This window comes from Sorghum bicolor, chromosome 1 (assembly GCF_000003195.3).
Source record: "Sorghum bicolor cultivar BTx623 chromosome 1, Sorghum_bicolor_NCBIv3, whole genome shotgun sequence".
Lineage (NCBI taxonomy): Eukaryota > Viridiplantae > Streptophyta > Magnoliopsida > Poales > Poaceae > Sorghum > Sorghum bicolor.
In genome coordinates, this window is record NC_012870.2 from 78649872 (window position 1) to 78674399 (window position 24528).

General features: G+C 39.2%; 1 protein-coding gene across 1 annotated transcript; it reads left to right on the forward strand.

Moving 5' to 3' along the window:
• LOC8085702 (callose synthase 3) lies at positions 223-19826 on the forward strand. Its single transcript, XM_021451863.1, has 44 exons — positions 223-533; positions 966-1149; positions 1233-1466; positions 1618-1718; positions 2168-2292; positions 2375-2468; positions 2590-2700; positions 2796-2912; positions 3022-3114; positions 3273-3364; positions 5803-5929; positions 6395-6532; positions 6631-6707; positions 6768-6846; positions 6950-7063; positions 7244-7358; positions 8000-8334; positions 9206-9258; positions 9388-9448; positions 10160-10241; positions 10310-10359; positions 10541-10627; positions 11390-11527; positions 11621-11718; positions 11802-11886; positions 11971-12131; positions 12216-12339; positions 13857-13951; positions 14455-14596; positions 14697-14848; positions 15206-15315; positions 15404-15532; positions 15714-15782; positions 15986-16178; positions 16321-16468; positions 16618-16737; positions 16822-16937; positions 17015-17098; positions 17372-17484; positions 17702-17931; positions 18014-18805; positions 18908-18958; positions 19098-19283; positions 19390-19826. Exons 3-44 carry the CDS (start codon positions 1262-1264, stop codon positions 19636-19638), a joined length of 5841 nt encoding a protein of 1946 aa, XP_021307538.1. The 5' UTR covers positions 223-533; positions 966-1149; positions 1233-1261; the 3' UTR covers positions 19639-19826.

The window sequence follows — 24528 nt, forward strand, 5'->3', positions numbered from 1 at the left end:
ACCCGGCCACCCGCCTTTCACGCGCGCCTCCGTCGAAACCGCCGCGCGCACGCACCCCGCCAGTCCACGGCCTCGCCGTCTCCAGTCTCCTCTGCTCTGCTCCTGCAGAGGTCCAGGTCCAGTGGCAGGGGACGGTAATTAGACCCCAGTTTGTGGACAGGATCCCCGCCCCCTCAGCTTCCCGGTGTCGTCTTCCCACCTCCCCCGTCCTTCCCTCCCAACGGCCCACCACAGACTAGTACACCCAGCTCTCTCTCTCTCTCTCTCTCTACCACGTCCCAACACTCAAAACCCCCTCTCGTCCCCAACACCGCTTCGCCTCGACCGCGACGATCAGCTCCCCCGCGCGGAGGAAAACGCTAACCAGCTCGGCCCCGTCCCTCCAGAAGCTCCCGCCGCCGGTTTCCTCGAGGAGGCGGCTCTCGCGCGTCGGCGGCCCGCGGCCGTACGTCGGTCGCGGTGGTTTTCGATCGAGTACCGGCGGATTGGTGCGCGCGCTTCCCTTCCCGTGTCCACGACTCCACGTGCGCGAGGTGTGGAAACCGCTCCTCTCTCGCCTTGTTTCTCATTACTGCTGTCGTTGAAGGTTCTAGCTACTTCTGTTCCCCCATCGTCCTCTGCCTCGCTGCGCTGCGAGGAACTGACGGAATCATCCTTCGTTTGATCGCTGACTGAGACTGACGCATGGCTCCGTGGTGTTCTGCGGGCCGCGTGGTTGTTTTGTGCTCCCGAGACCGGGGCGTGGCTGCGGCTCTTTCTACGCAACAATGGGATTGGGACGAGGCTTCTGAAATTTCGCAACTGAATAGTGAATAGGCGGCGTGATTGTGCTCGTAGGTTGGTTTGGGTCGTGTACTCGTGTTATGGGACAATTCTACCAACCTAGTAGTGCGTTTTTGTTCTTTTGGTGGGCAGATGACTGCTGTGTACAGTTGCTTTATTGCTGTCTCTGATCATGTTGCCAGGTTCTTGGGCGCTGCATGCGCGCGCCAGCGCCACCAAAAGCTCTGTGCTGGATTTCTGAATCTTCAAGCATGGGCTACCTGCCTAGCTTCAAAACGGGGCCTCCATTCCTGGTGGTTGGTTGAAGTGCCTGACTTGATTAGTCTCGGTACAATCAAATTGTTGTACCGATCGAGTGACAGCAAGGTACCACATACATCTATGTCATTTACTGTTTGCAGACTTACAGTGCGTTCTGAAACAATTTCACACGCTGAATTCACCTCAAGGTTTAGGGTGGTGACTGCAAGTCATCGAGATGACGTCCTTGTCACGGACGCTGTCTCGGGGCGGGCCGATGCAGCCTCCAGGGTCTCGCCGCATCCAAAGGACGCAGACTGCTGTGAACTTTGGTGAGCCCATGTTTGACAGTGAGGTGGTGCCATCGTCGCTTGTTGAGATCGCGCCCATCCTCCGTGTTGCCAATGAGGTTGAGACGGCCAACCCTCGCGTCGCCTATCTCTGTGCGTTATCCTTCTCTGTTCCCCTTCCACCTATGGGACACTACAATTTTCACAAATAATAACCCATTAAAAGAACATGGTTAAAAATGTTATCCTACGTACTATTTTCAGTCATATTAATTAATGTGTATATATCTGCAATAATTGATAGGCCGGTTCTATGCATTCGAAAAGGCTCACAGGTTAGATCCGACTTCAAGTGGTCGTGGTGTCCGACAGTTCAAGACAGCTCTTCTACAGCGGCTTGAAAGGGTACGAGTTTGAAATAGTGCTTCTAGTCAGTGGCTGTTTGCATCTATGTTCATTCTGTAATTGTCACATCTGCACTACCAATCTGCCTCTGTGTGTTTTTGTCCTTAAGTTTGCCTTTCAGTTTTCTGCATCTGCCTATACGCTTCAATGCCCTGCGATGCTGTTATGTGTCAACATTGACATATCTTCTGTGTGCTATTCTATCACATGCTAATAATGGCACTGTTTCCATGAACCATGATCTTGCAAATGAATATTTTATCGTGTTGACAACAGTTACTTGAAATACTGTCTCATTGGAAAATTTGGAAAGTTAAAAAATGTTTGGTTTCGGTATTATAAAGCAAAAATCCATGTGATGTTTAGCCAACTGTATGGTTCCTTGTCAAGAAAAAAGGGAACTTTTATCTAATATACATTTATTACCTCCTGATTATTTGCTTTGTTAGGAGAATGAGCCCACCTTGATGGGAAGGGGGCAAAAGAGTGATGCACGGGAAATACAGACCTTCTATCATCACTACTACAAGAAATACATTCAAGCACTTCAGAATGCTTCTGACCAAGTGGATCGGTATGCATGCTATGTTTTCTTTAATTCCATATTCTCCTTTTCTGTCAATGTTGTTGCTGAGGAATTTACTTCATTCATGCAGTGCCCAACTAACCAAAGCCTACCAGACTGCTGCTGTTCTGTTTGAAGTTTTAAAAGCAGTTACACAACAACATGCTGTTGAAGTTGACCATGAGGTATAACGTAGTAGTCAACCAACTTTTGTTTCCCTATGCTGTTAATAATAAGTAATATGGATATTGCCCCTATGCAAGTGGTAGTCATTACAGCCTTACAGATTTTATATGTATTTATTAGATCTTGGAAGCTGCTGATAAGGTTAAAGAGAAAACAAAGATCTATCTCCCTTTTAACATTCTCCCTCTTGATCCAGACAGTGGCAATCAGGCAATCATGAAATTTCCTGAGGTTATTTTTCATACACTTTCCTCTTTGTCGTACTTACTATCCTATCAATTTAAGGATGAACAAATGAAGTACCTTTTGTTTTGTCAACCTCTAAGATCCAAGCTGCTGCTTCTGCTCTTCGCAATACAAGAGGTCTTCCATGGCCTAAAACTTATGAGCATAAAGTTAACGAGGACCTCTTGGATTGGCTGCAAGCTATGTTTGGCTTTCAGGAAAGGCAATTTACATTTTTGTTGGTTATTGTATGATTTATATTGTTTATGTTGGCTTTAGTGAACTTACTTTCTGTTCTTTAATATTTTGTCAACTTCTGACATGCAGACGGATAGTGTTTCAAATCAGAGAGAACATTTGATTTTACTTCTTGCTAACATACATATACGAAGAAATCCGAAGACCGATCAACAATCCAAGGTTTTCTTCTGTAAATATTCAACCACTAGGTTGATCTGGTTTAAAAATTCTTACTTTTCTTCTTGTTTCACAATATTTATGTTTTTTCTTGTTCCTGTTGATGTTCTTTTTATTTTCTCTGAAACTTACCACTTCATTTTACATGATTCTTGTTGCAGTTGGATGACAATGCACTGAATGACGTGATGAAAAGATTGTTTAAGAATTACAAGAAATGGTGCAAATATCTTGGTCGCAAGAGCAGCCTTTGGTGAATGTCTTAACGACCTCTTGCCATCTTATTGTTCGTTTTGTACTTGCACTTGTGCTGCTTTTCCATCTTAAGAATAAGTGCAAAAGCATATTATATTATGTTATGTTGTATTATAAAAGTATCTATAATACAACAAAAAAAATATAATAAGCATCCACAGAACCCAGTGAAAAGGGTTACAGCCCTCACAAGCATAAGGGAAAAAAAAGGTTACAAAGATGCAACCAGTCCTGTCCAACATAGTAGGAAAGAAAATAATAAGAAAGCTGACCTAGGCCCTGGATATGACATTAACATTTCCTTGTGAAGCTCATTTCCAGTAAAGAAGGGAAATATTCCATGTAGTATCTGCTGTTGGTGGATGTTGAAAAAAAATGCATTGATTCTTCTGAAGCAAAATTTACAATGTGCAAGAGCAAACAATTTTCTGAAGCATGATTTTGCCACTGTAGCATCCTGTGCAATATGGCAAACAATATCTAGTGGTATATCTCATTTTACATAACTTTGATTCTTAAAATAATTGTAAATGGAAGATGTTTTTTCCTTACGTTATTAAACCTCAGCTTCATGAACTGAATATTTTCTTTAATAACTAAGCAAGGATGCAATTTTTTAATAGACATAATCCATGTTTTAAATAGCGAGCTAAGGCTAAGGTGTTTAGCCATTTATAAACCGTAATTAGCGTACTTTAGCGGCACAATTTTTTTCAAGCTATGTATATATTAATTTCTATATATATGTATATATTTCAATATTAATAGATGTATATGAATGCAGTGTGAATATATATATATATATATATATATATATATATATATATATATATATATATATATTTCAATCCATGTTTTAAATAGCGAGCTAAGGCCAAGGTGTTTAGCGTTTTATAGCGGCAAATAGCGACACAATTTTTTTCAAGCTATTTCGGGCTATAGCGGCAAAAATAGCGGGCTATTTTTTTTTTTCATGGACATAATGCAAATATCTGATACACTTATGTGTTCATGTTTTTGTCATAGTTAATATCCAACTATGTTAGAGTATGTGTATTATAGGCCCATGGGGTTAGGCCCATGTATGGCAACTCTTTATGCTACCCTGTCTAGGGTTAGCCCAATTAAGGAAATCAGTCTTGCAACATGGTAGTTCAGACTGCGGGGGGTGTTAGAGTATGTGTATTATAGGCCCATGGGGTTAGGCCCATGAGGCCCATGTATGGCAACTCTTTATGCTACCTTGTCTAGGGTTGGCCCAATTAAGGAAATCAGTCTTGCAACAAAGTACTCCCTCCATTTCAAATTATAAGACGTTTTGGCTTTTCTAGATACATAGCTTTTGTTATGCACTTAGATATACACTATGTCTAGATGCATAATAAAAGCAATGTATCTAGGGGGTTTCTCCTTCGCTGAGCATGCTTTGGAGTGAGCTAAAGAATGAGCATAGTCTCTGGTGCATGGCTGGGGCAAAGAAGCTCCTTGAGCTTGGTTTGGCGTTGGGTGACTAGGGCTGCTTAGTTAGGGTCTAGCTTCAGCTGATTTCTATGAGCCCAGTAAAGGTGTGTGTGTAATTGCCTCACTCATATTTGGTCCCCGTATGAGTGAGGATCTTGTTGGGGACCCACCCTATTTTTCTTCTCTATAATGCAATGAAACGCAGCTCTCCTGCGGTTTTCAAAAAAAAAAAAAAAAGCCAAATTGTCTTATAATTTGGAATGGAGGGAGTAGTTGATAACGAAGCTTAGGAACGATGCCGACTCTATACCATGTGGGTGCTACATGTATAGTGTTGTGTCTGTATATCTCTTTGTGTAAGGTGCTATGCCCATGTATATGTTTGGGCCTTTTCCCATCTGGAAAGTAGAGTTCAATCCTTCCTAACAATGGGAATATGAATATTGCAAATGCTGGATTTGTATTGAGCCTTGCGGGCTGTTTGGTGGCTTGAATCTCTAGCAAACATAGAAATAGTGATGGAAATTAATCCTATCCTGTCCTGCCACAACAATGGGATCCTTCAGATCTGGGTTTCTGTCTTTCTTGTCTCCTATCTCTATGTTTTCTGTCATCCTAGGCACTTCGTGTGCTGGTCTGTTTCCTGTTTTTTTGTACTATACTTTTGTGGGTTGTTTCCCCTCCTCTTAATGAAACATATGCATAGTACGCTCTCTAAAAAAATGTGCTTTATATCAGCAAAAGTTAGTTCATTCTAACGCATAGTGAAGGTTGTTTTAAAGTACTCTTTTGGGGCATAAGCATTGTTTTCGTCTATCATTGATTAACAAGTAGGAAAACTAAGCACTGATACCAAATACTGAAGTTGAAAACCAAAGTAGTACTATCTCTAAAAAAAGGAAGTAAAACCTGTTGTAGTACATTGTTTTATCCGTTCTCATTGTTTATTCTTTGTTCTGTCTTACTTGGTAACAGGTTGCCAACAATTCAGCAGGAGATGCAACAACGAAAAATACTGTATATGGGTTTGTACCTTCTCATTTGGGGTGAAGCTGCAAACTTGCGATTTATGCCAGAATGCATTTGCTACATATATCACCATGTACGATCTGAACAAAATCTGAACTCCTTTACAATAATTCATTTTTTATTTCTTAAATAAATAAGCATATTAATATCAATATTTAAGAAAATTTCCAAAGAATGAATAGTTAACTTTCGAACACTCGAGCAGCATCAACTAGATGAATTCATTCATGTAACTAATTTGGTAAATGTGATCATTTGAAAGTTAGCTAATATTAAAACTTTGGCACAATCTACTGTAATTATGCAGTCTATTATGTGCATACATAATGGACCCTATCGAGTTTTATGCGAAAACTTAATATTGTATCCATGGAACGCTCTCAGAGCTGAATAGGTGAACTAAGAAGGCTTCTTAAGAAAAATGCATGAGTTGTTGCCAAAAAAAAAAGCATGAGTCATACATTTGTTTTGCAAGTACTTGTCTTGGACATTAAAAGCGTAGCAAGGATGGTCCTGACAGTTCTGGTTATTGTTATAGATGGCATTTGAAATGTATGGTATGTTAGCTGGAAATGTCAGTGCCTTGACGGGTGAATATGTTAAGCCGGCCTATGGTGGTGAGAAAGAAGCCTTTCTGAAGAAAGTTGTTACACCGATTTACCATACCATAGCAAAGGTGGTTTGCTCTCAGCTCTCGACTGTTATTCAATTGCATTGCTTGAACTTTATGCTTCTTCCAGTACTGAATTCCTGTTTTTCATTACAACTTTTCAGGAAGCTGAAAGGAGCAAAAGAGAGAAAGGGAATCATTCTGAGTGGAGAAACTATGATGATCTTAATGAGTACTTCTGGTACTAGTTTTTTCTTAGTTTATTTGCTTGCTCTCTAGATTTTATATTGTTAAATTGCAGGTCTGCTGACTGCTTTCGGCTTGGTTGGCCTATGCGAGCTGATGCTGACTTCTTTTGTCAACCAGATGAAAGAAATGAAGTGAGTTGGATTCTGTTTTTTATCTTAGGATTTTAGCATATATCTTCATGGTATGCTCGTGTTTTTGTTTTGTTAGCAACATTTAATGTAATGAGTTGTCCAGAGCACAAGGATCAGCAAACAGAAGGGAAAGATCAACTTCGTTGAGCTACGTTCATTTTGGCACATATTCAGAAGTTTTGACAGACTGTGGAGCTTCTTTATTTTAGCTCTTCAGGTATTTATTTATATTCATCTTTTTCTGCAATAATCATTTGCTGTATTTTGGACATTTGAAGGGTTAAGTGCATTTTATTAGTAAGTACTCTACATGAAGGTACTTAACATCTTTGCTGGATGTTCTATAGCTAATCTATTGTTTGAGGTTTTTAATCTATGTTTTGATTGTTTCATGTAGGTTATGATAATTCTCGCTTGGGAGGGAGGTTCATTAGCCAGTATTTTTGATTACGCTGTTTTCAAGAAGGTTTTGAGTATCTTTATCACTTCTGCTATACTAAATCTTGGACAAGGTTTGTAAACTTGGCATTGGTCTGGTAAAGTGTCTGATGTTCCCCAGTTATATTGTTTTTGAATTCACAATTTATTTTTTAAGAGTTTGACATATTATATGTGTGCTTTGCCATGCCCATATGTGTAGTGTAAGGTATCAAATGAAAGCCCACATGGGATGATAGGCATTTATACTATGCCATATTACATACACAAATCCATTATTGTTGGTTCTCATATCCTTGTACCACATGCATTTGCAGATTAGGCTGAAGAACCATAGAAGGTTCAACATTCTTGTCATTTTTTGAACTTTGTTATTCAGTGTTGTAGCATCTTGGGAATATATTTAAAACCCACAAACCGGCAAGAACATTACAATAGTAATTACAACATTTTTGGTCCTGGTTGAGAAAATTCACTTTTTGTTTTTTTTGCTTATCTCGGCCTTTTGTCAGCTTGTCACCCATAATCATGGTGGTAATAAGATAAGAAGATAAAGATTTTCTGTAATTATTAGAATATATAGAATGCAAATTTTTATTTGCCCAAGTAATAAGATCTTTCACTGAACATAAACCTGTTGTATCATTCTGCCATAATTATATACACAATGTTTGAAATCAGCTCTGTTTTGAATAACTTCCTCTGTTATTTACAGCTACACTAGATATTATATTTAATTGGAAGGCCAGGAGGACAATGGAATTTGCAGTTAAGCTGAGATATGTTCTAAAATTCGTAATGGCAGCCTTGTGGGTGGTACTACTGCCAGTTACATATGCTTACACCTGGGAAAATCCAACTGGAATTATCAGAGTCATAAAAAGCTGGTTCGGAAATGGTCGAAACCACCCACCCCTATTTGTTGTTTCAGTAGTCATATATTTGTCACCCAGTATGCTTTCTGCTATTCTTTTTCTTCTTCCATTTCTACGCCGGAGCCTTGAAAGTTCAGACTTCAAGCTTGTGAGGTTCATCATGTGGTGGTCTCAGGTGAACTTGAATTTTTAATAAATTACACTACCCATCCTTTAATTCTGAATTATCATTTCACTTCATTGTATCAGATTTTATATTATGTTGATCTAAACCTTTGTGTTTGGACTAGTTTTTGTCTCTTAGTACAATGATATCAGTTCTCCTATGTGCTAGAGAAAAAATATGTTTTTTTAACCTGAACATTATCTTGACCCTTGAAGAAAATATGTTTCATTTGCCATTTTTCTTTCAGTTGCAATTTTTAGCAAGGCTTATAGGATGTTCTAAGTTCCATTGAGTGCTGGTGCTGCACAGTGCAGCAAATTGAAAAGCATCATCACAAGGGTTTCAATTCTTTAGTGGTGATGGTGGCATGGTGGATTTGGAAACATAGGAATGCCTGTGTCTTTGAAGGGGCCTTACCTAATGTTAATGCTCTCATGCAAGAAATTAAGGGTGAGACAATATTGTGGTGTATCGCTGGGGCTAAAGGTCTTAGACATATTTGGCCATAGTGTGGTGTTTAGGTTGCTAGTCGAAGTTTATTGTTTTCCCGACTAGTCATTCATGTAAAATCATGCCCTAATGGGCTTTATGAGTCTTCTTAGACTCCTATTTATTTAATATAATGATGCGCAAGCTGTCCTGCATATTCAAGAAAAAAAATATAGCAGCCAAGATGATGGATACTAACTTAGAAAATTGTAGATATTTTACTTAAATAACCTTTTGTGTTTTGAAAGATACCTTTTGGGGTAATTTACTTTTAGGTAATTAACATTATTTTACTTATTGGTTTCTATGTTGGAACTAATGTAGAAGGTTTTTTTTTAAATGCTGATTTATAGTTGAACATCATGAACTAATGTTGTGTGTCTTCGTGCAGCCTCGTCTGTTTGTTGGTAGGGGGATGCATGAAAGTGCTTTCTCACTTTTCATGTAAGAATACATGATTTTGTGTGCTTGTGCATGAATGCAACTTATTTAGCAAAACCATTTTAATTAGAAAGATAGGTATCAGTTTATTATCTTTTAATTTAACACAATGATCTCGATTTGTGTTTTTAGGTACACCATGTTCTGGATTGCTCTTCTCTTGATAAAGTTTGCATTTAGCTACTATGTGGAGGTAGTTCTATACACAATTTTGTTTTGCCGTGGTTTATTTCAATAATCATCCATTCAACGAAGTCCATACCATGTATTTGGTAGCTAAACATACGCCTATACATGTGCCTTCAAATTGAAGCCGCCTGTAGTCATTTCACATATTCATGTCTACTGTTAGTTATTATTTGTCATTTTTGAAGATTCACATAACCAGTACATTGAAGTTCACTTTCATATTCTTAAGACATAGCATGATATATGTGCCTTTAAATAACACATTTTCTATATTGTCAATAGACAAAACTATTACATATAAGATGGCTTAAACACGCTGCCCATGTTGCATCTGTTACAGTTTTTTTTTAATGTAAAACATCTGTTACAGGTTACTAGTGACGTTTGACTTTGGGAAATTCCTTTGTACACGTACGTGTAGTTACTCTCATCTTCAATAAACTATATTGTGTATATATATGTTGTTCCATCATTGCATTGGAAAGATATGAGATAGAAGAACAGGCTTCATTGAACTGCTTGGTAATAGTAACTACACTAAATCCATATGTATATATGGTATGTGCTTGCCCATGCATTTGCATGAACTGTTCATAGCAGTAAATGGCACTTGTGTAAGCCAGTCAGAAAATTGAACTAATTGTTATTTACTATTTCAAACACATATGGTTTTGAATGAACTATATCTCCAACTCAGTTTTGTTTGTTCCTATAGATCAAACCCCTTGTTGAACCCACCAAGGTTATCATGAAGACCCCCATACGTACTTTCCGGTGGCATGAATTTTTCCCAAGAGGTATGTATGTTTTTTGAACAATATTTCGTGCTCATTCAATTGTACCGACACCAAAGTTTGTTATGCAGAAAAGAGCAACATTGGTGTTGTTATTGCACTTTGGGCCCCAATCATTCTGGTAGGACCTTCTCCTTTGCTTTTCTCGAGAATTTAAGGTCTTCTATGACCACACATATTGTTTTCTCCTGAAAACAGGAAGTTCAATTGTTTGTCTCCTATTAAATAAATGTGTATTATGTGGACTTGAGCAGTGTAGGAGGATGACTTTGATTTTTCGTGCATTTTTGTTTTCTTTACAGGTATATTTCATGGATACACAAATTTGGTATACAATCTTCTCCACTCTGCTTGGTGGAATTTACGGTGCTTTCCAACGACTCGGAGAGGTATTTTTCTTGTTGACTTTTTTCTACATATGAGGCAAAAAAGATTTATTTTCAGATTTCTTTATGGTACAAATGATCTTTTGGCAGAAATTATCTAGCGAATATAGGGAGTAACAACACTTCAGTTTAGGAAGTGTATTTATTAGAATCTTCGAATAACCCATGCAGTAAATCGTAGTACTAGTGAGTCTCTGACTAACCCTGATAAGGGATTTCTTGTTGTTCGTTTAACTAATTCTGGTGAATGGAATGTGCTCAATAAGTTCAGGGGTCAGGAGTAACTCAAAAAGATATCTAGAAAGTGATAGATTACCCTGAATAGATCTATGATTTTCTGATTACAAAATGATTTTATGTGTACTTCAAATGACTTGTTAGCATGTTTACTGCTTACTTAGTACTAGCCTGCTGATGCCTAGGAACCTCCCCTGGCTGTCACCTATTTACTCCCCTCTTTATTGCTAGTGTTTACTTCTCTTCACTGCTAGACGGCTGATGCCTGGGAATTTTTCCTGGCTGTCACCTGTGTGCTTCCCTCTCTCTCTCTCTCTCTCTCTCTCTCGTGTTAGTCTAGCTCCTATATGACTAATGGCAGTTTTGCAAAGATTTCTGTCACATTTACCTTTCATTCTCTGAAGAGACAGATTCAGACACTGAGTGTGGTGACTTTCTTTGATTCAATACCTTTAGCCTCTTATATGCGTCTAATTTTGGTTGAAACATTTGATAAAAAGCAAACCTTTCATTTTTTGGATGAAACAGATTCGTACACTGGGGATGCTGCGATCTCGCTTTGATTCAATACCGTTAGCCTTTAACTCATGCCTAATTCCTGTTGAAACATCTGATGCAAAAAGGAAGAAAGGCCTGAGGTCTTACTTACACAATCGTTTCAAAGAGGTGTCATTTTGTACTCTAAATATATTTCTGCAAACTTCAAATGGCTTGATTGCTAATTTTGTGGATATTTTTGTTATTGATGCTACTTTTTAGATGGAACATGCAGACAAGGAGAATATAGCAGCAAGGTTTGCACAAATGTGGAATGAAATTGTCACCAGCTTTCGAGATGAAGATCTTATAGACAATAGGTGATTGGGTTATATGGACAACCTTAATTTCCAGCTCCATTTATTTTTCCTGACCTAAGTTGATGCCCACATTTTTTATGTAGGGAGAAGGAGCTGCTACTTGTTCCTTATGTGTCTGATCAGGCCCTTGGTGTCGTGCAATGGCCTCCATTTTTACTTGCCAGCAAGGTTATTATCTGTTTACTTGCTCGTTCATATTCTTTTTTTGTAAGTTAAAAAGGGTTGACCTGTTGTTAACATCATCAATGTCAGATCCCGATAGCAGTTGACATGGCTAAAGATAGCAATGGCAAAGACCGAGATCTGAAAAAGAGGCTTGAGAATGATTATTATTTTAAGTGTGCAATTGAGGAATGTTATGCATCATTTAAGAATATCATCAATGACCTTGTACAGGGTGAACCAGAGAAAAGGTCCCTCCTATATTTCATCTAACTCTGAAGAAATAATTTACTGACCCATGGCCTACTTCATGCTGTTTATTTATATGCTTTCAGGGTCATAAAGAAGATATTTGAAGAAGTTGAAAAATGCATATCTGAGGACAAAGTTATTGCAGATTTGAACATGCGTGCCCTGCCAGATCTCTACTCCAAGTTTGTTGAGTTGGTAACCTACTTGGTATGTATAACCTATATATTTCTTTTTGAACGCAATTGGCAGGAGGTCTGCCTTTCAATTAAGTTAGAAAATAGTTGGCCCAGTTTATTGAAGGAAAAACCGGGCCCGGAAACCTAACACTTACATGGTTAATCTGAGGAAAACCAACAAAAAACCTAATATCAGCAGCATGGCCGAAACGGCAAACCCAAACCCCACCCACTGCAAATCATCACTGCCGAGCTCGAATTGAAGATTAGTAGATTGCGTAGAATTCATGGGATATTTGCATTGACCATTTTGGTTGACCCTCCCCAGATACATATAACAGTATGAGATTACAATATCCTAACTACCAGTTCACTCTAACAACAAAACTAGGTATCAATATAGAGAAGTATTTTCGCGTTAAAAAAATATAGAGAAGTATTAAATGTCCATCTGCTATTCTGTTATCAAAAGGTGCTAGAAAAGGTAGCACGGCCTGTTGTCTTGAAGCATATTCTGTGAAAGCTAGCTAACTCTTTTCTCGAATGACACAGGAGAACTGCGTGTCATTTCATTAAGAAGAATGACTGTCCAAACCTACCTAGAAAAATTAAGTTCCAAAAAAAACCTACCTAGAAAATACATGAGACCAGGATATGCTAGCTTGATCACAAAGAGGGCAAACAGCAGGTTTTGGCAGCCACATTTCGCAAGACGTTCTGCTGTCCAGCATCTATCATCCACTACAAGCCAAATCAAGAACTTGCACTTTAGGGGGCCTATATTTTCCAAATCTGCTTCCATGGTGCAAATCTAGTTGTATCAATGAAAAAAAGCATCATAAGTAGATTTTCTGCTGTAAATTCCACTCTTTGAAAAGCCCCAAGAGTACTGACTCCTTTACTGCTCTCTGTTTTGGTACTCTCTTAGGAACCAGTGCAAAGCTAGCTAACTTCAGGAAACTCTTTGAAAATCATTCATTAATGTTTTTTCGTTTAAAAAACAATGGGCTTCTATGGTCACACCAACAGAGCATGTTCGATGTAGTTCTATGCTTGTACTTTTGATACCTTGGATTTTTACAACAATTCATACTAGAAATACCTAGCTAGGATTTCCTTTCAAAAAAAATACCTAGCTAGGATTAGCATGATGTCTACCTATGTTAGGGAAAAAAATAAGGTTGCTGTTTTACATAATATTAGAACCAAGGTGCATACTTTAGGAAGTATTCAAACCTTTCCTGGCTTGGCTTACAATGTAAGCAAGATTGATATGCGGTGCTAATAGAGTTATTATAGGGGAACACGATACATGTTTATGTATAGGCATGGACAGAACCAACGAATGATATCCATGCTTAATATAAGTCAATCTACAGGTGTGCCAGATTTGGGAGTCCAAGGCAGCACAAACCATATACATACCATTGTTGCATCACTCAATTTTTGTTGTACATACAAATGGAATCTAATCTGTTTTATCTTCATGTTTATTCCTAGATTCCACTGGTCCAATTCATCTTAATCTTATCCTTTTTATGATATCAGAAGGAGAATGATGAGAAAGACAGGAGTGCTGTAATAAAGATTTTTCAAGATATGCTGGAGGTTGTAACAAGAGATATATTTGACGACCAACTTAGGTACAAGTATTGTTTTAAGCTTGTACATGTATTTCCAAGTGTGGGACGCTTGACTGTGCTAACTTAATGTTTCACATCCTGTGGACAATGTCCATTTCAGGCAATAACCATATACAGCTGTTTCTGTTAAATTATTTGCAATATTGAGTTTCAAGCATCATCCATATCACCCAAAAGCTTAAAAAAAGGATGGGCTTTGTGCCATAGATTTCGACAAGCGCAACTATCAAAATAGCCTGTGGTCTCCTAGAGACGAGTATGATTTTTTTACTAGTATATGGATGATATGGATCCTATGGTCTATGCTAAAACAATCTTCTAGGGAATTCATGCATTTTGCGATCCCTCCAAAAACATGACGAATGTGCAGGCAATCACAAAGATAAGATGGAAATCCTGATGCTGATATCTGTCTCGTGCTTTCTTTAGTCCTGGCTTTCTACAACAGCAAGTAGGCTTCTGCCTGACTTTCTGTAGCTAATCACTTTTTGGCAACATGGCAGTATTTTAGAGTCAAGTCATGGAGGTTCATATCAAAAGCATGATGACACAACCGCATGGGATAAAGAGTATCAGTTGTTTCAACCATCTGGAGCTATCAAGTTTCCCCTACAAGTCACGACCACAGATGCTTGGCTAGAAAAGGTTATGAAGCTAATTAAACTTTGCAAAATTGAATGCATGTTGACTTTTCTGTGCAGTGTTCTTGAATGATTTGTTGCTTATATGATTCGTTTCACTCCAGATAAAACGGCTGGAACTACTACTTACCGTGAAGGAATCTGCTATGGATGTTCCTTCAAATCTAGAAGCCAGAAGGCGTCTTACCTTTTTTACCAACTCCTTATTTATGGATATGCCTGATGCACCCAAAGTCCGAAACATGCTCTCATTTTCGTAAGTAGTTGTGAATAACTTGGTCATTATTTTCTTGAAGCTCATATGACTTTTGCACTGTGTCATATGCCCAGTGTTCTTGTGATACTTGTCTCTCTAACTCTTCTCGAACAGTTACTCTGTTAATTTGAATACCTTTCCTGCAGGCATTATGTTTTTCTTTAGTTGTAGTCAATTTACTGCTATGTCGCTGAAAGTTGCAAAACAGAAGCATAGTAGATCACAGATAGACATGATTATTGAATACATTTTTTTTCCTTTGCACTTTTAAGTTATTTTCCTCTCCTTGACTCTTTTCTCCTGTCATAAATTCGCTGTTGGCGCCTATAAATGATGGTATTTTGTCTGTATATGCAGCGCATTGACCCCTTATTACAATGAACCCGTTCTTTTCTCTATAAAAGAGCTTGAAGAAGAAAATGAAGATGGAGTTTCCACCCTATTCTACCTGCAAAAAATTTATCCAGGTTGAGGCACAACTCTATCATTTTCATGTATGGACATAAGTGTTCAGGAACATCTGGTGTTTACTATGTCATGTTATACCTTATGTAGATGAATGGAAAAACTTTAAGGAAAGGGTTGGCTTGGAGGAAGAACTTAAAGAGAGCGAAGAAAGCGAAGAATTAAAGGAGGAGCTTCGTCTATGGGCCTCATACAGAGGCCAAACACTAGCTCGAACAGGTACTACTGGATACTTATTAACATTTATTTGTTGAAGTCAAATACTTCTCAAGATTACATACGAGAATAGGCATGAGAACTCATACTTCTGTCACTCTTTTTCCTCTCAAATGAATGCTATAGTCTTTCAGTCTGTGCCTGTTGATTCTTAATCTTATACTATTTGATTGTTCTGAAACAGTTAGAGGCATGATGTACTACAAGAAAGCTTTGAATCTTGAAGCATTTTTAGACATGGCCAAACGTGAAGGTAATAGACCATATCAGTTTTCTTAGCATAGGTTCCTCCCTCCTGCCATCCACACCAACCCTGTTATTTATTATTATGCTGAAGTGCTGATTGATTCTGTTAACAGCTGGGTTTATGACTGGACCATGGTTCTTGTTTGTTGCATTTACATATTTATTCTCATTTTCCTCTATGCTACTAAAAAAATATTTGCAACTCTGCAGATCTCATGGAAGGATACAAAGCAGCTGAGTCAGTAAATGATGAACAATGGAAGATACAGCAGAGGTCCTTATTTGCTCAATGCGAAGCAGTGGCTGATATGAAGTTCACCTATGTGGTTTCATGCCAGCAATATGGAAATGATAAGCGTGCTGCACTTGCTAATGCCCAAGACATATTGCAGCTAATGAGGAAGTAAATGAGCTTCTAGCATTTACCTTAAAAATACAATACAATAATATCAAATGAAATACTCATTCTCTAGTTTCAATATTTTTGTTGAAACAATTGTAGTTGTTTACCTGTAACCTCATTACTAGAGTTACAATTCTTGCAGCTACTCTTCTCTCCGTGTAGCATATATTGATGAGGTGGAAGATAGAGTAGGAGACAAGAAAATGGAGACAGCTTATTATTCTACTTTGGTAAAGGTTGCTCTCACTAAGGATTCTGAATCTGCAGACCCCATTCAAAATCTTGATCAGGTAATGTGATCTATGTTATATCTGGTAATAGTACACAAATTTACAAAACCCTCTATAATGCCAGTCTCAATTCATTGCATCACATCAGTCATCAATCCTCTGAAAAGCCTATAACATTGGTCATATAAATACATCTTTATGTTTCGAAGGTTATCTATCGGATAAAACTTCCAGGCCCTGCAATTTTGGGAGAAGGAAAGCCCGAAAACCAAAATCATGCAATAATTTTCACCCGTGGTGAAGGCTTGCAGACCATAGATATGAACCAGGTGTTTCTCATCATGCCATTACTTCTCTTTTGTGAAGAAGATTATTTTCAATCTCATATAATTCTTATGTTATTTATTTTGTAGGACAACTATTTGGAAGAAGCTCTTAAAATGAGAAATCTGCTCCAAGAGTTCCTTACGGAGCATGGAGTGCGGCGTCCATCTATACTTGGAGTTAGAGAGCACATTTTTACTGGCAGGTTGATTACTTCCAACAATTGAGATTGATGGCTTTGTCCTTTGCATAATCTCACACTTATTTTGTCTTCAACTGTAGTGTATCTTCCCTTGCATGGTTCATGTCAAATCAGGAGCACAGTTTTGTGACTATTGGGCAGCGTCTCCTTGCAAACCCTCTGAAGTGAGATCTCTTTTTTGACTACTCTGTATTCCACAACAGTAAATGCATAGTGAAATTATATTGCATATAATGCTACGAATATCACAATCCATGAAGCACGGTTCTCCAAGTCCTAGTAGGATTAGAATACAAGTCACCTATTTCAACACATATTGTGTACTCTTTCTGCAGTTGCAGTAGTACCTAGGAATTCTCAGAATCGTAGGTTCATGACATTGGATTTATCATTTTTTCCTGGAATGTATCTAAAGTTCTTAAATTGCTTTATGATAGGGTCCGGTTCCACTATGGGCATCCTGATGTATTTGATAGGCTTTTCCATCTGACAAGGGGTGGTGTCAGTAAGGCATCAAAGAGTATCAATTTAAGTGAAGACATTTTTGCAGGTTCGACTCAATCCTTAATATGCCTATGATTAAGCTCTCCATGACACATAAGAAGTGATTTTATATTTTAATTTCTGCTATGCCAATTGAGTTTGTTTTCACTTTCCCCTATAAGTAGTGTACTCATGAACTTAAACAAACATGTGCCAGAGACAACATATCATGAGATAGTAATGAGTACTGCAAAGTAATATTCCTATTGTCTTCACTATTTTAGGCTATAACTCAACTCTTCGTGGAGGCAATGTAACACACCATGAATATGTGCAAGTTGGTAAGGGAAGAGACGTCGGACTAAATCAGATCTCTAAGTTTGAGGCTAAAGTAGCAAATGGAAATGGTGAACAGACTCTTAGTCGTGATATCTACCGGCTTGGGCACCGCTTTGATTTTTTCAGGATGCTTTCATGCTACTTCACAACCGTGGGGTTTTATTTCAGTACGCTGGTATGATCAATTTGTGTTGATATTAAAAATGTATATCAGTATGATTCAGTGTGTTTCTAACACATTTTACTCTTTCCCTCAGTTGACGGTTGTCACAGTTTATGTATTTCTGTATGGGCGCCTTTATCTTGCTCTCAGTGGACTTGAAGAGGGGCTATCACAGGGAAGATTGATTCATAACCATCCCCTACAAGTTGCTCTGGCCTCACAATCTCTTGTTCAGCTTGGTTTTCTGATGGCTCTTCCAATGATGATGGAAATTGGTCTTGAAAGAGGATTTGGTCAGGCACTAAGTGATCTAATCATGATGAACTTGCAATTGGCTACTGTGTTTTTCACATTTTCCCTTGGCACTAAGACTCACTACTATGGGAGAATGTTGCTTCATGGAGGTGCTCAGTACAGAGGTACTGGTAGGGGATTTGTCGTCTTTCATGCAAAGTTTGCAGAGAATTATAGACTCTACTCTCGCAGCCACTTTGTTAAAGGGATTGAGCTGATGATTCTGCTCATTGTATACCAACTATTCGGTCAATCTTATCGCTCAACCATTGCCTATATTTTTATTACAATCTCTATGTGGTTCCTGGTATTGACATGGCTATTTGCACCCTTTCTATTCAACCCCTCCGGATTTGAGTGGGCAAAAATTGTTGATGATTGGTCTGATTGGAATAAGTGGATCAGCAATCGTGGTGGGATTGGTGTGTCACCAGACAAGAGCTGGGAATCTTGGTGGGAAGTGGAGCAGGATCATCTAAAATATTCAGGAACAATAGGACGCTTTGTTGAGATAATCTTGGCCGTGCGTTTTTTCATATACCAGTATGGCCTTGTTTACCACTTACATATCACACACGACAAAAGCATCTTGGTAAGCTTTTCAGGTTGATTATCTTGTTTTTTAAAAGCTATACTTCGATTGTATGATTAGTTTTGTGGATCATTTATGTGTTTACAATGCTATTTATTGTAGGTATATTTAATGTCTTGGCTCGTAATTGTGGCAGTTCTGTTCGTTATGAAGGTAAATGTGATAATGTTTAGTTTATGAACATAATATGGATCTTACAGTAATAATAGTACTTCTTAGCACTGCATCTCTGTCTGCTATTAACACTGTCATATTTCTAGTTTCTTTCCTAAGTTGCCTATATTCTTTGCAGACAGTGTCGGTGGGAAGGCGAACATTCAGTGCAGATTTCCAGCTATTCTTCCGTCTGATCAAGTTTTTGATATTTGTTGCTTTCACTGCTATTTTGATTGTCTTGATAGTATTTCTTCATATGACCTTCCGTGATATATTTGTGTGCTTTCTAGCATTCTTGCCCACAGGATGGGGGATACTGCTGGTACGTCATTCTCTTGCTTTTTCTACATTTCGTTTACTTATTCTTTATAGACTCATAATACTAATATGCTTGCTGCTGTCCTACTGTGCATGATTTGATTCTTCAGATTGCACAAGCTTGCAAGCCTCTTGCTCGACATGTAGGATTATGGGGATCTGTTCGTGCCCTTGCACGGGCCTATGAGATAATTATGGGGGTGCTTCTCTTTACTCCAATCACTATATTGGCATGGTTCCCCTTTGTGTCCGAGTTCCAGACGCGGATGCTGTTTAATCAAGCGTTCAGTAGAGGACTGCAAATTTCTCGAATTCTTGGTGGTCAAAAGAAGGAACGGTCTGCTCGCAGCAAAGATTGATTTAGTCTCCTTTATGGTATTTCAACATGCACATGCTGTAAATATTTGTCACGAGGTATATTGTATTTTTGTGACTACAGTACAGATCAAAGTGTCGTATTGTATCCCGGTCTTCCTCCTGTGATCCTGTCACCAATCCCACAACATTGTAAAATTTCAGATGAGGCTCGTCTGAGTTCTTTCTTTCTTGCAGTAAAGGCGTCATTTGGTTGTGCACTGCAGATGCAAACGCAAAGGGAAATTGGAAGCAGTGCTGATGGTAACGGTGACGCAGATTCCTGATTTTGTTTGGTTCTCGACACTGTAAACGCAAATCACTGTTGCCGATAGCCATGGTACAAGTAGAGCTCGGCGGTTGCAAGCTCGTCAACAGTGACAATCACATCTCACCTGCACACCGCATGCCACTGTACGATGATGCCGGAAGCGGCGGCGCCGCAACCACAAGTCCGTTTCAGCGCGTGCTTCGATCCAGAAATTCGCATGGCGTGGCGATCGTTCTTGTTCCTTGCTCGTCGTCCTCTTCCTCTCTTCCCATCCCACATAAGGAAATCATCCCGTTTCTCGCCTGACCGCTCTTCAATTTAGCTCAAGAAGAATGAATGGATCTCGGTAAGGTAAGGGTGGAAGACACAGGTAGAGGGTTTGAGAGAAGATGGGGGCATGAAAAACGGAACCGATATGATGGCAAGACAGCACACATGTCTCTCTACTCTCTAGTCAGAAATGCTCGCGCGCGAGGAAGGTTGAGGGGCGGCTTCATGGTGGCAAGAGGCAGCTTTGTTTGAGCCTTCGAGCTGAGCGACGGCCGATGGCATGTAGGTTAAGCGCTCCAACGGTGGTCAAGCGTATTTTGAGGAAGACGAGAAGCGACAGGTGGTGATTGAAAGGAGCATAAGCTGATGGACCCAGAAATGATACGGATGTGAGCAGGTGCGCTGGTGTATTCTCCCCTGAAAAAGTTGAAATGAGTGGTAGCGCTCCTACCTTTGTTTCAATGAAGGTTTGGACTTGGACACGTGGTGCTTGGATATGTTGATTACTGTTCATGTAATCCACAGAACCCCATGAATAAATAGTCATAATGCTTGCCTTTTATGCATTGGTCAGAAAATGAATCTATTTCTGGAACTGCAAGGCACTAGTTAACATGTTCATAACAAAGCATAATTTCAGACCTCAAATACTCCTATTTACTCCATCGTCCTAAAATATAGTGTATTTTGACTTCTATACAATGACTATGTCAGATTCGGCAAAGTTTGTTCAAAAGCAAATTATAATTTGACAAAAAAAAACTCCTTAATTGGATATAATTTATGGGGAGTCATTTGAATGTTTTCTTAAGTTATTTTAAAACTTTTAGAATACACTGTATTGCAGGATGAAGAGAATAAGTTGATAGGTTTTGTCCTAAAAGATTGCATGGTACTGTGTAGGCTTCACCAGATTATGTTTGGAAATAACCGAACAGATTCGGTGCCAGTAATCAGAAAATGCAACCATTCCTTGTTTTGACGTAGAAAGTAGAAACCAGTTAATGAATGAGATCGAACCGGTGGAAAGGAAACTCCTCTGTCCCTCAAATTCTGTACTACTCCGGTTTACAGCGACCGTAGGGGGGAAAAAGGCAACAGTGAGTTCTAGCGTGCACAGCTTATACCCTTCGTTCACTAGTGGACAAAACAAATATGGTTAAGGCGGCCATGAACAGTGTGGTTGATTATCATGACCAGAAAGAGACTCCATAAACTTTGGTTGAGGTCAACAGCAACTGGAAGTCGTGCCGTGTTGAATGGCACTAGTCAAAAGCGGTTTTGCACAAGTTGGCATCATGCTAGTTGGGCTGGGGCCACACAACCTGCTCGACCGTTGCCACACTCTGCTAGCGAAGTGACGTACAAGATAGTAATTTTCATTAGAAAAAGAAAAAGGTGCACAAAGGTTTGGAAAGATGGGTCAAGAAACGCTACGGCACCACACTTGCAGCCAAAACTCGACGGTCGACAGCTACTAACTACAACTAACACCATCTCTTTCTAGCTAGCACGACACAAGCAAAACAACAACAGCAACAACAGTGACGACGCAAGTTCTCTTTGTCGACTAAATTCCCAGAATTCGTTGCATATTTCGTATGGGAACCTTGATGTTTGGCTTGCGACGACGGCAGGCAGCCATTCTTTTTTAGATAGAAAATTTTAAAACAAAAATAAACTCTAGTATACAGCCAGCAGGTGCACTTAGAGCCTAGGCTCTTAATTTGATCATGGTTAGTGCGTGCGTGGTCTGGTGCTGTTCCTCCGATCCTGTGAATAAAGAAGAGATTATTCAAAAACCCAAGCACTGCACGCGATCCAACCACGTACGATCATCTAATAGAAGCCCCTGCCCCATTCTTTATCGTATAGGTGAAGCCTGGAAGGAAGGAATGTATGGCTGATTGCGATGTAAAGTTTGTGACCTGGGGGGGTTCGTGTTCGTCGTCATCCATCCATGAAAGCATTCAACGATTGGAGCCATGCAAACCCCGCGCGAGTGGCCCACTTGCGTCCGCAAGCCTCCTTTTCCGCCGTCGACAGCGAGCGTGGCGTGGTGGGTCGTGCCGACGCAGCCTGCAGGGAGGGATAGATGTTGAGCTGCGCCCTGCGCGTCGCCGCCCCGGCCCGCAGCCGCAGGTACATCTCTCGGCCGCTCGAAGCTGCAGGGACGAGCCTCCATCCATATTCCATGCCGCAACCTCATGCTAGCTATATAATCGACAAATATTCAAGGAGCAAGAACTCGATCACCTGTGACTGCCCATGCGCGACAAGCAGCCGCCGCGGAGCGGCCATGGTCACCACCAAAAAAAATGGTCACCACCACGGCAAAGAAGCGCCACGATTAGTTTTTGTTTTATCTATATTTAATGCTTCATGCATGTGCCAGTAACCGAGAATCATAAAAAGCTTTTGTTATTTTGGGTTGAATTAAGGCCTTGTTTAGTTCGCAAAATTTTTTTGTTCAGAGTACTGTAGCACTTTCGTTTTTATTTGACAAACATTGTTTAATCATAGAGTAACTAGACCCAAAAGATTCATCTCGCGGTTTACAGACAAACTGTGTAATTAGTTTTTATTTTTATCTATATTTAATGTTTTATGCATGTGCCACAAGATTCGATATGACGGGGAATCTTGAAAAATTTTGGATTTTTAGGGTGAGTTCTGAAAAAAATTTACAAAATTTTTCAGATTCTCCGTCACATCGAATCTTTAAACATATACATGGAGTATTAAATATAGACAAAAATAAAACTAATTGTACAGTTTGATTGAAATTGATAAGACCTAGTTAATTTATGATTGGACAATATTTATCAAATACAAATAAAAATGCTACATTATCGATTTCAAAAAAATAAAACTAAACAAGGCCTAAAGAACAACATGCTGTTCTTTTTGTTAAAACCGCAGGATGCGGGCAACCGGCCTACACGCGCAGGAGCACAGATCACCAACCATGATGCCTTGTTTAGTTGCCAAAAATTTTCAAGATTCCCCATCACATCGAATCTTGCGGCACATGTATGAAACATTAAATATAGAAGAAAACAAAAACTAATTATGCAGTTTACCTGTAAATCACGAGACGAATCTTTTGATCATAGTTAGTCTATGATTGGATAATATTTATCACAAACAAACGAAAATGCTACAGTGGCGAAATCCAAAATTTTTCCCCAACTAAACAAGGCCTGAGTCTGCGGTTTGTGCGGATGCGGTGGACAGACACGAACTGACCCGCCTGCAGTGCTACTGCTGGCCCTAGTAGTTGGTGAAAGCTGATCTGTCAGTTTTGGACGTATGCTGGACTGTTTTTTTTTTTTTTGAAACTTATGCTGGACTGTTTGAATACACGTTCATGCACGCTCCCTGCGACATCGCTTCTTGTAGGAGTAGCACACTTCGGAAAGCAATCTTTCGGGGAAAAAAAAACAAGTGGAGAAAGCAAGCACGGTAATATTCTTTTGTTTTCTTGATTTTTTACGTATGTGGTACGTTCGAATCCGCCTATATATGTATGTACGCGTACAAGGTGGAGCATAATTAATGCTGGGCCGGTACATGTGCTAGCTGACATTAGCTAGTAATAGTTTTTCCTTAAGTTGTGCAAACGCCCTAAATTAACGTTTATGGTAGATATATTATATTCTGTATTGTTAAATCGATCGATAAGGTTTAATCAAAAGACCATGCATTAGTTGTACTGTATAATTCTAAAAAAGAAAAAACATACGTTAGTTATACTATATAATTTTCAAAAAAGACCGTGCATAATAGTAACTTATACAAGAATCACCATACTAGGGTGTGCAGGAACAATATATTGGGTGTACTGTAGCTAGCCTCTCCCTCTCTCTTCGTATAATGCTGAGAAAAAATGAAGCCCAGCCACCTCGTTCAGCCCAACCCACCTCCTAAACAAGTCCCTATTCTAAATCTAAAGACTTGATTCAAAAAAATCAACTCCAACCCACCTCCTACTTGGCTCCCATTTTCCATGCCCTCCTAAATTATAGTTTCAACCCCTCACATCTAGAACCTCTATCCTACTTGTTTAGGAGGTGGGTTGGAGTTGGGTCTTAATTTGAGCTCCTACTTTTTTTATCATAGCATGTAAATAAAAATTTAAAGGTTTAATTTAGGGACTTGGGTTGGAGTTGCTCTATATAACAACTCCTACTCCTCCGATTAATTATTTTAATTATATATATATAGCATATATACATATATAAAATGTATCATGAAACAGTAGGGTCCTCTCAACCTGTCATGTTTACACAAGGGGATCCAAATAGAGCATCTCGAAGAGTGCCACGTTTCTTTCTCCCCAAATCATATAGTT

Bases quoted from the DNA above. Each gene is read 5' to 3' on its own strand.
- LOC8085702 (XM_021451863.1), top strand. From the start codon at position 1,262: ATGACGTCCTTGTCACGGACGCTGTCTCGGGGCGGGCCGATGCAGCCT. The intron at 5,930-6,394 runs GTACGATCTGAA...TTATTGTTATAG, and splicing joins TTTGCTACATATATCACCAT to ATGGCATTTGAAATGTATGG. The intron at 12,132-12,215 runs GTCCCTCCTATA...ATATGCTTTCAG, and splicing joins CAGGGTGAACCAGAGAAAAG to GGTCATAAAGAAGATATTTG.